The sequence below is a fragment of the Octodon degus genome, unplaced genomic scaffold (genome assembly GCF_000260255.1).
Source record: "Octodon degus isolate 3935 unplaced genomic scaffold, OctDeg1.0 scaffold00021, whole genome shotgun sequence".
NCBI lineage: Eukaryota > Metazoa > Chordata > Mammalia > Rodentia > Octodontidae > Octodon > Octodon degus.
The window spans coordinates 20,126,159-20,141,115 of record NW_004524597.1 but is presented as its reverse complement, the minus strand read 5'-3'; the positions used below and the strand labels follow the sequence as shown (position 1 = coordinate 20,141,115).

General features: G+C 36.6%; 1 protein-coding gene across 1 annotated transcript in view; it reads right to left on the bottom strand.

Moving 5' to 3' along the window:
* Kif21a (kinesin family member 21A) overlaps positions 1 to 14,957 on the bottom strand; it is a 68,979-nt gene that overhangs the window by 40,679 nt on the left and 13,343 nt on the right. Inside the window, exons 8-13 of the mRNA XM_023711424.1 lie at positions 11,959 to 12,162; positions 6,770 to 6,808; positions 2,626 to 2,716; positions 2,113 to 2,227; positions 1,427 to 1,615; positions 746 to 945 (exon numbers count right to left, since the gene is read on the bottom strand). Of these exons, the coding sequence (XP_023567192.1) occupies positions 746 to 945; positions 1,427 to 1,615; positions 2,113 to 2,227; positions 2,626 to 2,716; positions 6,770 to 6,808; positions 11,959 to 12,162 (838 nt within the window). The remainder of the gene's footprint in view (positions 1 to 745; positions 946 to 1,426; positions 1,616 to 2,112; positions 2,228 to 2,625; positions 2,717 to 6,769; positions 6,809 to 11,958; positions 12,163 to 14,957) is intronic.

Below are 14,957 nucleotides of genomic sequence, written 5' to 3'. Positions count from 1 at the left end.
TTTTTTGTCAGAGAAAGAAAACATACTTTTCAATGCATGGGATAAAAAAACAAGAAATTCAAGCTAGTAGTTACCTCTTAGGGAACGAGGAACATGATCAGAATGACATACACAGGAAACTTAGTATCTATTTATAATATTGTAAACTAGGTAGTAGATACACTGTTTATCATCTAAGGTTTTTTGCATGTACGAAGTATTGTGTGCTTTGCAAACCTTGTGGAGTTGTTGTTGTTGTTGTTGTTTTTGTATTTAGTACAAGGTCTACGGGGTCTCACTACATAGATTGGACTCACAGTGATCCTGTTTTCAGCCTCCCAAGTGCTGGGATTACAGGCACGCGCCACCACACCCAGTCTCAGTCACTGTCTCAGTGCTCCCCCAGGGGCCAGGCCAGCACAGCACAATAGGAACTGAACCCTGGCCACTGTGCTCTGCCTAAGCAGGAGCTTTAGTCCACTGAGCTATCTGGCCGGCCCTGTGGAGGAGTTTTAAGATACAAAAATCAAAGTCTGAGAATCCCTGTTGATTACATTTTCAGCAACTGTGAAGAAAGGCTTTGATGATTAGAGACTATGTTAAAAAAAAACAAAAAAAAACTGTCCCACTTGCCCAAAGGCAGTGCATCATTTGTGAGATGGAGTTACCTGGTACAGAATATAGAAAGAACCACAATAATTTTTTGTCCCAAATGACACAAGCAAACATCCTGAACATCAGACCTTAATAAAAACATAATCAATACCTTTGTTTTTTTCATTTCCATCACATCCTGCTGCAATTTCTTCAATTGCTTTTCGTACTGAGACTGATTCTTGAGTAACCTTGCGTGTTCTTTTTGAGCTGCCTGAAGTCTCTGCAATTCTTTGTTCATGGCTTGGAGTTTCTTTTCGTACTCAGACTTAATTTTTTTTGCCTTTTCTTCTGAGCAAGATTCCACAGAGCCTGAACAACCAATGATAATTCTATTTTTAGCAAGACATACATTTTTATTTCACAGATTTACAACTTATGATGATAAGAAGTTAACAACTGAGACACACAAAATCAAATCCAGGATACCATTCATTTTCTCTTAATTATCTATAAAATTTGCTTAAAATTCTTGAAGTGTGGTTTTTTAAAAAAATTTAAAAGTGACCCAGACGTAAATCAAGACATTGAAAAAAACACACTTTATAGACAGCAAATAACCTAGACAGATATCAGCATGAAAAAAAAAGTAGATCCATTATTGAAAAAATAAACAATATTTAACATGAGGCAAACTAACATGTAATATGTAATTTTAAAGCAAAAAGCACAAAGTTAGAGTTGAAAAGAATTTTAACTTAGCTTCTTTCTTTTTCTCCTAAAGGAACAGAAGATAAAAATCCATATTGATGACGTAGATTAAAGTCTCACCTGCAATAAACACGCCTCTTACCTAAGTTCTGAAGCACCTGGTCCCTCTCAAGCTGAGTGTCCCGAATTTTATGCTGCAGCATCATCAGCTTCTCTTCATATTGCTTTTTCAGTGTCTGTAATCTTTTCTGGCTGTTTTCTAGTTCATCGATCAGCTTTTGCTTAATTGCAATTTCACAAGTAATATTTGCTAGGTCTGCTTGGTAATTGGCTATTTATAAAAGAAAAAGAAAAATACTGGGAATAGGCCAAAATATTGTAATCTTAGCTTTTAAAGAAAAATATAACATCCATCATTCACAGTTACATATCTACTTGCCAGCTGTTAGGGGCATTTCCTAGGTAAACCATATTCTAAAAAGGTGAAAAAGATGATGCTCACCATGCTCAGAGCAAACGATATCACTAAAGAAAAGAGCAAAAAACACAATCACTGAACCCAGTAAGCAAAGGAGCTCACTGCTTAGCACATGTGCCTTATGGGGTATGTGCAGGTCAGTAGCCATAAAAGCTGCTTTCATTAAGAATGAAATGGAAACTGGGGAGATAGCTCAGTGGCATAAGTGTCTGCCTGGGAAACACAAGGTCCTGAGTTCAATCCCTAATACAAAAAAAAAAAAAGAATATAATGGAGAATATTAAGTTTTCTACTGTGGTTCATATAACTTCCCAAAATGAATTTCTGCCCTCATACAACACAGCAAGTACCTTTCTCATCCGAATCAGAATCTGACTCATCGGAGCTCTCGCCTCCTTCCACGTCATCTTCGTCTTCCTCCTCCTCTTCCTCATCCTCATGATCACTCATTTCCTGACTCTCTTCCTGAAATGGGATTTGCGACCACAGAGAACACAGAGTTGGTAAAACAAACTGACTGCCTCACGAAAATAAGGATGGATGACTGAGTACAGAAGCACAAACTGTTCACCAACTCAAAAATCCTCCCAAGAGTTTCAGGCTGTTATATAATAATTCTGCCTTCAAAGGGTTCATCAGTAGTCCTAGTATTTTACCTCCTCATATACTTCGTGCTTTCACAGCACGGCACGGTGAGGGGTGCCGATACGTCACGGCCCCCACTTGGGAGGAACAGAAGTCCTGAAGGCGGCAGTATGCACTGCATGCGTGACAAACATTTCCTTTCTCTACATACGAACTTATGGTTATCTGCAACCAATAGCCTGTGTCTAAGATTCACAAATTCATTCTTCCATACTCACCACTTCTAAGTCATTACTTTCTCTTTCTAGAGCACCTTTTTCTTCTTTTTTCTCTTGGTCAGTGTCTGCATAGTCCTCTTTACCAGCCAGACTAAAAAAAATAGAATAAGGATATGTTCTTAAAGAACAGAGGAAACTGTTCAATTTTTTCAAACTTTTAAAAACTAATTGTCAACAGGAACTAAGAGTCAGTCACTTGACCATGTAAACTATCCTATCTGATGCTTCAGAGAAATACAGAAATCACCATTCAACCAATAACACAATGATTTACAGGACTGGGGAAACACTTATTTTCTAAATACACTGAGAATTAGATTATACCCTGAAGCATAGGATCTGACGAGGTATCTAAGAACTAGGCAGGGGACAGCCAACTGACCACAATGGCAATTTAATTTCAAAGGAACAAGAACTTACATTTTTGTTTTCTCATGTAAATACATACCAGCTTGCTCATATACATATACATCTATAAAAACTTCATTTTTATTAATATTTTAATGAGTCTATTTATAAATGTAAAGATCAAAAGGAATTGTGCCCACAGGAGTCTGTCTGCACTGGCTCAATCCATCCTAGCGCTCAACTGTCCCCATTGCACAGAACTATTTCTCATTACGTTCTCACAAAGTGGGTCATTGCATACCAAAACTGAAGGTCAAGCTGCCCGCTGACTGAACTGGAAGTGCCAGCACTGGCCCAAGACTCACAGGACACCTGGAACTTCCTCTCCCATATCGAATGCTTACTGCCATAACTACCCACTGGTAGGGGCAGATCACAGTTAGAGCTAAACTACTTCAGCCCTAACGGTCCAGAGAAACAGGGAATGAGCAAAGTTTCTGCACACTCGAATCATTTAGGGGTTTAGTAACCATACCCAGCTCTGCACAAGAGGCACCCTTCTGCTCATCAGACTTACACACTTAATCAGGTTAAGCAGTACTACGACTGTGAAACTGAAGTGAATCTCCATGTTTCTGAATTATTGCCACATTTTAAAATCACTACAAATTGGAAGAACACTTGGAGAAGGCAGTGTTCTCCAAATAAAATTCCTCTGCAAAGAACTTTAAAATGATCAGAATACATTCCTAACAGCTAATATCTTTCAGCTATTCTGCTTTATTAAATAATTTCCCCAGTCTATAGATTCATTTTTAGTTTCTAGACAACATATTTCATCTCATTTGGGTCATGTTATTACCACTTAATGCTGCTTAACTCTAAGCGTCTATTCTCTCAGATATTTTTGTAGTTAGAACAAAATGAATATAAATGTTTCCCTTACAAAGTTTGTCATTTATATTTGTGTGGTTTTTTTATTTGATATCTATCTCCTTCACTAGAGTGAAAGATTCATGACTGCGAAGACCATGCCTGGGTGGTTCAGCATGTTATAGCTCTAGTGTCCAAGGCCTAGCATACAACAATTTTGCAGTAGCATTTGCTAAATAAATCAGTCCCTATGACTGCATGCAATAGTACCAGTAAAAGTCTTAAATAAATTATAATATGATTTTATGACTGTTGCTAAATCATTTCATTACAGAAAACTGAACTTGAAGAAAATGAGAAATCATGCTGAACCTTTATAATAAACAAAAGACAATTTGACATGATAGATCAAATGCCTTTTTAATTGACTGCAATATAGTAGGACTGCTAGTTTTCTACTGCTATCAGTGCAAGCTAAAAATCTAAAACAAAATTCCCCCTTCATCTAATCATATTAAAAGCCCAGCAACACACACTCAAATGCCTGAGGCAGAGGTCCCCGCTAGGGCTAGGGAAGCAGGAGCAGTCAAGGAAGCCTCCCATGCTCCTCCCTGACATAACTGCTGTCCTAGGCCCCTTCGTGGCTTCAAGTCCTACGCCAAATCCCCTTTTACTTGGGCTGTAGCCATATGACCCCTTTATCCCAAACACTTGACTCAACACACCTGCCTGCTCCCCAAGTCATCAAACTCCAGCATAACAAATACTGTTCCACTTACATATTAAATCATATAAGTTGTTCAAACCATTTTAATGCAGGAAAATCAGCACTTTTAACTTTACATTATCAACTTAGTTTTATCAAGACTTTCAAGGCTTTAGCTTTTAAAAAACAAGATGATATTTGTGATCATAATCTTCAAATATTCAAGTTTTCCTCATTAAAATGAGGTAAACTGATGCCTAACATAATTAAACAGCAACATTAGATAAATTTGCACTTAACAAAGAATCAAAATCTTGGGAACTAGAAGAAATACCAGCAATTTTAACCCCTCTATGTAACATATGAAAAAGAAAACTGTGGCTTAAGAACGTTATTCCATTTGTGGCAGTTAACATCAGGTGCCCTGGCCACCAGGCTAATTCAGTACTCTCAAGCCAGGCACTCAAAGTTCATCTCAGACTGGGCATGGTGGTGCACACCTGTAAATCCAGTACTCAGTAGGCCGAGGCAGAAGGATCACCATGAGCTCAAGACCAGCCTGGACTGCATAGCAAGATCTCGTCTCAAAAAAAAAAAAGAAAGAAAGAAAGAAAAAGAAAAGCTCACCTCAGACCTGAAGCAACTGTATCACTAAGCTTGTGAGACAGGCTGATGGTCAGGCTCCACCTCACTAGTGCTAAGCCTCAATCTTTATTTGTATCAAAACCCCAAGAGCTGTGTCTGTACACTTAGGGTTGAGAAGTACTGTCTTGGGCACCCAACTGCTATTGTGTTTTGGTATCACCTAAAAGGTGACAACAAACTCTATCTACTATGTATGCTTATTTAAGGGATTTGAATATTCTGAGGTGGAAAACTCTTCCCCACACAACTTTAACAATACATCTTACTTTGATCTTTCAAAGTAAAAGAAATTTCAAAGTTGTAATGCTTTAATTCTAATGATAAAGATATTATCCTAAATATTTAATGACTGTGTGAATTCTCATGTTACATACAGCCAATTAAAATTCTACTCTAATTACAGAATATCTTAAAGTTATAGATTTACAGAATATAAACTTAGAGAATTTAGAATTCTAAATGATATATAGAATACAATTGTAAAATGTTTATTAAAAAATGATTTAAAGAAAATAAATATTTTAAGCTTTAAGATATTTTAAGTGAGATACTCATTTAATTGGCAGCAAAACTCTTTAAGTTCTTTTAAAATTAATTTCCTAAAGTGCTACTTCAGGGCCAGGATGTAGCTCCATGGCATAAATGCCTGCCTGGCAAGAGCAAGGTCCTGAGTTCGATCCCCAGTGCCAAACAAATACATATGTACATATACATATACATATATATATATATATATATATATAATAGTACTTCAAAAATACTTAAATACTATTTTGAAAATAGTTTATTTTCTTACTATAGCTATAAAACCTGATGACTTGTTTAAAAAATCTATTTAGAAAAAGAATCTATAAAGAAAAAATTTAGTAAGTAAAATATTACTTGGTCTTTGCTTAAGTAATCATAATTATCAATCAATAAAATGCAAGTGTTCATTCCATAGAGCTCACAAATATAATTCTAAATTTGCTCAAGCTCCAAATATAAAGAAAAAGAAGACGATCTTGATTCTGAAGCTCCCTACAAATAACATTTTAAAAACAAAAATTGTCTTTCTAGTTCAATCTTAAGAATGCTTTAAAAATTATATCTGCATTAAGGCCACAGTTTCCTTTTGCTTTGTTGCCATTTTAATGTTTTCTGAACAGAATTTCAACAAGGAAGAGAGGAAAGCCCACCCACAAGTTAACTTGCACTATAGCAAACTATCATTTCCCACCCTGCTCATAAATTTCTGAAAAATACAGAATTCTTGATTTTTTAAGATCAAATGGTGAGAGTTCTGTTTGGTCACCTTTACACTAAAAAAGTTAATCATAACTAATTATGATAATTTAAAGTCACATAAAATTGCCTTAATTTTTATTTTCCTAAACCTGAGTGTTTCTACTCTTAAAAAGTACTTTGAAGACAATTTTGGCACCTTCAGTTTTTTTTTAAAACCGTCATCACCTCTAGGAGTTCACATCTAATCTAGTCTGAAGCAATCTATAATTCTATAATACATTTACTATCAATGGCAACTAGGTAGTTAAATGACATTTTAATAAAAAACCTGGGAAACATTCCAACCTTCTTTCTTCTCGACTGCTTTCCTCAAGTTTCTTTAGCCTTCAAAGTCACGAGGCACAGTATTGGAAGGGCCAAGCCAATGAAGGGCAGACCAGACAGTGAGAGCGAGAGTGACCAGAAAGGTAAGAGTGGCACGTGAGCTCACAGACTTTAAAATAAATTCCAAAAGATATCATTAAAGGACAACACACAGTAAAAAGGCAATACATTCTGTACAAATAAAAAGTAGAAACAAAAAGTAGCATTTTATGTAAGAAGACTATATCCATTATAAACTGAAATTATTCAGCAGTATAATTTCTCCATTATACTGTACAGTCTCAACTTACGTAACTGAGTAGTAAGAACATTTGAATGCCATTGCTTTCTTAGTCTGAAATTGCTTTTTAGTACATTTTCTTAATTCCTCTTACAAAAAAAGCTCACTTTCAGCAATATTCTTTTTTTTAATATTTATCAAAAAAAATTTTTCATGGCATAAAAGAACTTTCCAAAGTAATGCCTTTATACCAGAATATGAAAATACTAATACTACACGCTAAAATACTATTTTTAAAGCTTTTTCTTTTAATATAAAGTGAATATTATTAAATCTAAATTTAAGAAATTCTATATTAAAATTTTACATGAAATGGTGTTATAGGCAATGAATAATGGTTGTTATTATATCAGTGAAAAACTAATTGTTTAATTGAAAATAAACTCAAAATATTAGGATTAAAAATCTCACTGTAATGATTATTATAAACTAACTACTGAAGGGGCATATCTAAAGCAAAAGTGGAAAAATGGAACTGTAGTACTTTCCATTAGTAATACTATTTTTTAACCAGATAAGGATAAGAAAAACTATAAATTTGTAGATATACAAATCTACATTGAAATATAATTTAAAGAATACTCAGTACAGACTTGGTGGTCTTTACTCAATGGAATGTACTATAGAGGTTAACAATATTTGTCACAGCAACCGAATAGTAGGTGTGCTAGGCTCTGGTTAAGTATATTGCAATCTGGATAGATTATAGCACACTTCTTCGCAAAATTCCAAAAATATATATTTTGGAACTATTACATCTTAAAATGAAAAGAAACAGATTGAAGTATAAGATTATTTCATTAAGCCAGTTCTTTTCATTTTAATTTTGTATGTGCTTGTATAAGACTTTTATTTCTTAATCAAAGATTGTTTTGTACCCATCAGCTGCTATCACAAGATGAGACTAGCAATCTTTAGGAGGGAAACAAAGTCTACAGAGTGATACTGACTGCGGATAAAATGGCTGAGAATAGTGACTATAAAAAGGAAAGTAGAGCCATCATTTAAGAAACCTGTGTGTTTCTAAAGTTTCAACCCAATACCACTAAGTACAAGCATAGAAGAATGGTGTAGCTTTTTATGTCACATTTTAGCCATTTAAAGCTGGATATCCAAAAATGTGAGACTAAATATAGACACGATATTTTCTCCTTCCACATATGCAAAAGTGTAAAACAATTTAAATCTATCCTGGACTTACACCAATGATAAAAACAACAAGGTGTAAGGGGTATGTTCCCTGGTGAAGAGTCCATATTTTCTGCTTGTGTTATAATTAATTCTTATTTACCTTACACAATAGAGCTATATTAAAAAGATGGCAGGGCTGGGGAGACAGCTCAGTGGTCTAAGCCCTGCCTGGCAAGCTCAAAGACCTGGGTTCGCTCTGCGGTTCTGCATGCTGTGCCAGCCCTGGCACCCTGAGCATGCCGTGTGCCATCAAAACCAGGCACGGGGGTGCACGCCTGTAATCCCAGCGCTGGGGAGGCTGAGACAGGAGGATCACTACAAGCCCGAGCTGCATAGCAAGACTCTGTACCAAATATATAAGTAAAAGGTTAAAAAAATATATGGCACATATGTGCCAATGGTAGACAGACTTTAAATGCCTCCTAAATTCCTTCTTTAAAAAAAAAACAATGCAATTTGTAGTTCAGACAGATGGCAGAAAGAATGGAAATAAATAGTCCAAAAATATTTTTCTGTATGTTAAAGGGGTTGATTTTTTTCCTTCATTTAGTTCGATTTCAATGGTGGGGCGGCCTCTTGCTAACAATTTTAACATTGGGGTAAGTGAGAAATAGACAACAGGGCCTATTCAAATATCCAGATAACAATAATCTGGTTAGTAGGCCATCCACGAAACTTGGCACACATCTATTTTCTTACTATCTACACTTCTGGGTTACTTTACAGCTCAATAGAAAATAAGCACAAAAGACAGCAGAGCGAACCTTAAGGCTCCGTGTGCGCACTGTATGTTACTGCTCTGATGACACTGGCGTGTGGAAGAGAAAGCTTCAATGAACACAGGATACGTGCGTCGTTCCCGAGCCAAAGGGCAGCTTCCAGTATAAAAATGGCCTGCTGCCATTCTTCTAACCAACCTCCACCAATCATCAGGGGCTCTGGCGCTACTAAAATTAAAAACTGGCAACACCAGGCAAGATAAGTGAAAGACACAGAACTTCTAAAGAATTTGTTGTTCCTGTAAGATGCAGGACACTTCAGGAAAGCCTTAACCCAAAGAATATGCCTCGGCCAGGTTTTAAGAAATAGTAAGGGGAAAAATAAACTCCCTACTTTGCTTGATTTTTTTAAAAATTATCTCATACTGCCTGCAATTTTACTGTTTGAATCAATATGATCATTTTCAAAAGTACTAAGGTCCCTATAAAGAGTGTAAGCCGGCTATCAGCCATTTGCAATGGTCAGAACTCTTTTGGAGGAAAAGCTCTGCTCTTGACTTTGAGGTGAAGGAGGTAAGCGAAGGAAAGAAAGTGATTTTGAAACTGGGAGCAAGGCCTGCCCTGGGACAGGTGGGCAAGGCAGCAGAGGGAGACGGAGCGGCAGGAATGAATGCACGCATTTTCCCAGATAGTGCCACTGTCCAGAGACTACTTCTGCTTCTTTACCCCTGGCTACGCCCTTCTGAATTGCTCTCAACATGGTATAAAATGGGCAAAAAAAAAAATATTTCATGTGTGTGAACTAGATATTATATATTGATAAAACATTCAAGAGAAAATTTAACCCCAACTTCCAAACAATTAAGTTTTCACTAAAGGTACACACAAACTAGGCAGAACCTACATTTCACAATGCACTCTCCAGGCAAACAAATAAACAAACACGAGGCCCATCAGGCAAGTGAACTGATAAATCTAGACAGGAGCTGCGCCTCGGGGAACCTCAGGAAAGGCTAAGCCCTGTGTCCAGCAAAGCTGCGGTCACTATAGGCACGCCTGGAATTCTTGGTTTATTGTGTGTTTGTTTTGTTTCAGCCCTTTGGCAACAACGAGAGTTTATCTATATTTTGCAAATAGGAATTTACACTGCATACATCTAAACATGATGAATTCAACCTTTATCAGACTGTGGGAAACACTACAGGTTTCCATTACTGAATCCAAAATGTTTGCCCAATAACAAGGTGAAATAAATTTCATTAAAACCTATATAAATTTGTATAAATAGCAACATGAATTCATAAGCTGACTTTCAAGCCTTTTATAATTATAATGTTTTATAGTACACAAAACAAACTTCCTAGTTTTACAAACCACATAGATATCAGTTTTATAAAGATACACTGGAGTGTGCATCTGAAAATACTTTATAAAGCAGTTTCTCTAAAGTACTCTATAGAAGTGTTTTGCGAAAATCCCAGCTTCTCACACTGAGTCACATCCCCATCCTTTTATTCTTTTTTATTTTGAGCTAAAATCTCACTCAGCTGCTATATTACCCAAACTGGGCTCAAGTTTGCAGCTCCCCTGCCTCAGGTTCCAGAGTGCTGGGATTACAGGCAGGCACTCCCATACCCTGCTAAGAAAGGCCAATTTATCTTTCTCCTTGTAAGCCTTTCCTTCTTATCTAGCTTTGCTTAGGGAGGTTTCTGTTTTGTTTTGTTTTGTTTTGTTTTGTTTTGTTTTGTTTTGTTGGATTTTGGGGGATTTTTTTGCTGACACACTTTATCTTCAATTATATCATTATTTGTTAGAAAATATTAATTAATTTTTGTATTTAAATCTAGTCTGGTAAGACATCTTCACCATAACAATTATTGTATCTATGGTACTGAATAACAAATTTTCAATTTGAAATAAATGGTATTTTACTTAAATTTTATCTACAATAAATGGAAATCTCATTGTAAAGAAGAAATCTTAATGATGTGTGTTTATAAATGAAAAGCATTAATTACCATGTATTATTACAAAAACAACATAAATAAAAATATTAATGTTGGGTATCTATCACCCTTATAAAAATATGAAAAATGGAATTTTACTGACTTTATTTTTCATTGTTGATACTCAACAAATAATTAGGCCAACATTTTAAAATTTAACTTTAAAAGAAAAGGTAGAATCCACCCAGCAAATAAGAAGATGGCTTTGCTTCCTTTCTGAATAGCCAAAAATGCTCGATTTGATATGTCAAAAATATATTCTCAGCAAATAATATGACTACACTACAGATCAATGTGTGAGCACATGAAGAATTTATGAATATTTAACAAGAAGTGGTCAAGCTTCCACTTTATTCCTCTTCTTTGCACCCAGTTTATTTCGGAGGGAGACATTAGCCTGATGCTAAGAAGGGAAGGCCTGGAACAGCAGTGAGAAGCTGCAACTCTTTGCTGGGGGATGCAGAATCGCACAACCCGACTTCCTTCCGCACAAGGAAATTAGAAGCCCTGTAGAAAATACTTATGAGAACAAAGGACAATTAGTTTAGCCTTTAGTTAAACTAATCAGGACAGAAATTAGAATATCCAAGAGACTACTCAATTGCATTAGAAAGCAGGAAAAATGAAAACAATGAGCCGTAATGAAGCAGTGAGCTCTGCACAAAGCAGGATGAGTGGGATGCAAAAGCCACTATTTGGAGGAACAATAAAGTAGTATCTAACAGTAACTCTGCCTCGTCATATTCTAAATAAAAGTTATTCCATATTATTACAGCTAAATTAATTTTTCTTGTGTATAAAAAGGTAATTCATTCAAATGTATAGTTGTAATTATCAGCTAATCTAAATCATTTATTTCATGTGTTAATGTACTCAGAAGACTCTGTATATTCCTAATCTCAAATTAAAGCACCCTGAAAAACAGGGATTCATGTAACAGTGACTTCATACTACCTTTTTTTCTTCTTCTTCTCTTTCCTTTTCAGCTTCTCTAAATCTTTCTTAGCTAGATCTATGATTTCAATTGTTTCTTTGTCGGAAGAAAGTATACTGGGAGAAAAAGCTGATGATCCACTGAAATACGGCGATCTTGATGTGGCTCTCGTCAAGTTTTTTCGAAGGTTCTCATTCACTGCTTCACTTTCTAATAATTTTGCCCTAAAGAATAAAAACATATTTAAATAGGGAACAGGTTCTATTGCAGTACAATATACATGACACAACATTTCTTGCCCTAATCGTTTCCGAGTGCACGGCTCCACAGCCCTGAGGGCATCCGGGCCACTGTGCAGTCACCCCAACCGCTCATCTTTCTGTGCTGAAGCTCTGCACCCACCAAACACCAAATCTCTCTTCGCTCTCTAGTCCAGTCCCCGGCAACCATTACTACTTTCTGTTGCTCTGGTTCATTTGTAGTACAAAACGATTACATTTACTGTGAGGATTACAGAAAAGTTTAAATGTGTTGTTTTGCATGGTAAAATCTTTTCTGAAAAGCTTTTGAATATTGCCTGATGGCAGAGTTCTGCAGTACAAATATGCTCACAAACATTAATATTTAGGACATTTTTAAATGTCTGAATGAGTAATTGCAAATCTGAAATCACACCCTTGGATGGTCAGAATTCTACACCTTCAGATGCCAGGGGGTGATTACTTGAATCTGGTCATTGGGGACCAGTGGTCCTTACCTTTATAAACACATTAAGCTCAAAATATACAAGGTCACCTCAGCTTCAGTTCCTCTTTTGCCACAAATAATAACATGTCTAAAACTTTGAAAGCTATAGTCAGTCAAATTTGCCCCTAACTGGGTGATAGGCATCTGGCTCCTGAATATGGCGTGGGAAAAAATGATATCTCCAAGGGAACCTGAGTTTGATAATTGAAAACATTCTTTTGTCTGCCCAAGCGGTTCTAATAATGACAAGAGCATAATATACATACTGTCAGTAATATGGGAAAGCACATAATAAGATTCTGAAAGAGCCAGGAGTCGTGAGACTAAAGGGATTAAAAGAGAACTATAGGCCAATCCCTGTACTTTTATTTGATTTAAACCATTATGAACACGATTATCTGTTTCAACATAATGAATATCAGGCCTGATTTGGCACAAGAGTGACTGAGACAGGGCCCAAAGAAAACAGGCTACCTCTCTGTCTCAGCACTGTGTATTATGCACTTTGAAATATTCTCAAATACTGCAGAGGAAAGTCCTGGATTATTTGCAACCACTAAGCTCTGAAAGGCAAAGCCCATTCAGTGTTTTTTTTCCACTGTCTACAAAACTATTCACAATGCTCTTAAAACTGGTTAGAGAGAGTTCACACAAATCAGTGACGGTGCTTCAAGTCCACATCCCTCACATTCTGAAGGAAATTGTTTCATGAATATACCCAAGGCCATGTGGCAGAATAGCAATTATGGCAGCTTGGAATTAGGCAGGGCCGGGGTGCTCCTCTGCAGTACAGCATGCACAAGGTCCTGACTTTGATCCCAACACCAAATAAATTAAATAAATATAATAAAATAAGGTGTTAAAAAGCTAGGAAGCTTAATTAAATGACTTCAAAATTGTCTTAAATTCTGAATATAATGCTTTTTTGAATCTGAAAGAAAGCAACATAAACATAAAAATCCAAGTTAAATATAAAAACTCAAGGTCAAGACTCATGATAATTAAGCAACAGAAAAGTATAAGCAACGTTTCATAACTTCCTACATTTCAGTGTAGCACGAAGCTTGGATATATAATCATGAACACTAAGAATGAATGAAAACACAGTCAACTAGTAGTAATGGCCTATATTTTAATTGTGTCTATTATTGTATGGTGGTACCTCAGCTCATGAACTTAAATTTTTCCTTGCTTCTGGTGGCAGAATCTGGTCCACAAATTCTGTGATCAAAATCACGGAAAGAATTAAGCTTGTGAACTGAGATCCCATTCCATAATAAATGACAACCTGTGGGTTTCAGGGGAGAGATTACCTGACCTTAAAAGTCTGCCTTTGGTAGGGACATGCTCAAAATATCTCCAGTTTTAGCACTGGTACTTGCGGGAGAGTCTCGGGCTCACCAGGCTCAGCGCCATAATCCCTGCCCACGCGAGCAGAAGCCGCTTCCTGTACAGGCTGCAGAGGGGACACCTTTCCTCCTCTCCCCGCCTTCTCTCTACCTACTCACATGCCCCAACGCTTGCTGCTGCCCACGGTGGATGCACCCACACAAGCAGCCAAGTACACAAGCAGGCACATGCTTTCCGGGAAGGGGCAGCCTAAGGACTTGCTCCTCACTGCATCGCGGACCCTCAGTTCCCACTCTTCGTAAAATAGAGATAAAAATAAATCTTTTTCCTCAGTACAATAAACACTTGACTGGCAAGTGCAGGGTCCTGAGTTCAACCCCCGGTACCACAAGAAGAAAAAGTAAATCTTTTTCCTATGACCGCTGAGACTCAATGATAATGAATTTAAAACCTGTCCAACCAGTATTACATTTAACAAATGATAACTATTATTGAAAAATGAGAAACAATTTAATTATCCAGGGTAGAAGGTTAATAAATCAATTACAACCACGAGATGGTACTATGTGGACCCTTGCAAAAATCATCTCAGAAAAATATTTAGTAACTTTGAAAAATACCCCTACTATGTTATCCCACCCCAAAGAACAGATAGGAGAGCAACATAAACACTCTGATGTTAATTTTGCTAAAGTATATATTCAAAAACTGTAGAAGCCAAGCATGGTAATCCCAGCACTCAGGAGGCTGAGGCAGGGAAATCACCGAGTGTGAAGCCAGATTGGGCTACACAGTAAGTTCAAGGTCTGCTTGGACTACATAATGAGACCCTGTCTCAAACAAAATGATTGAAGAGAGATATCAAAATGTTGACATTAGTTCTTGGGATGGTGGGAATATAAATGATTTTAATTTTCCTTTT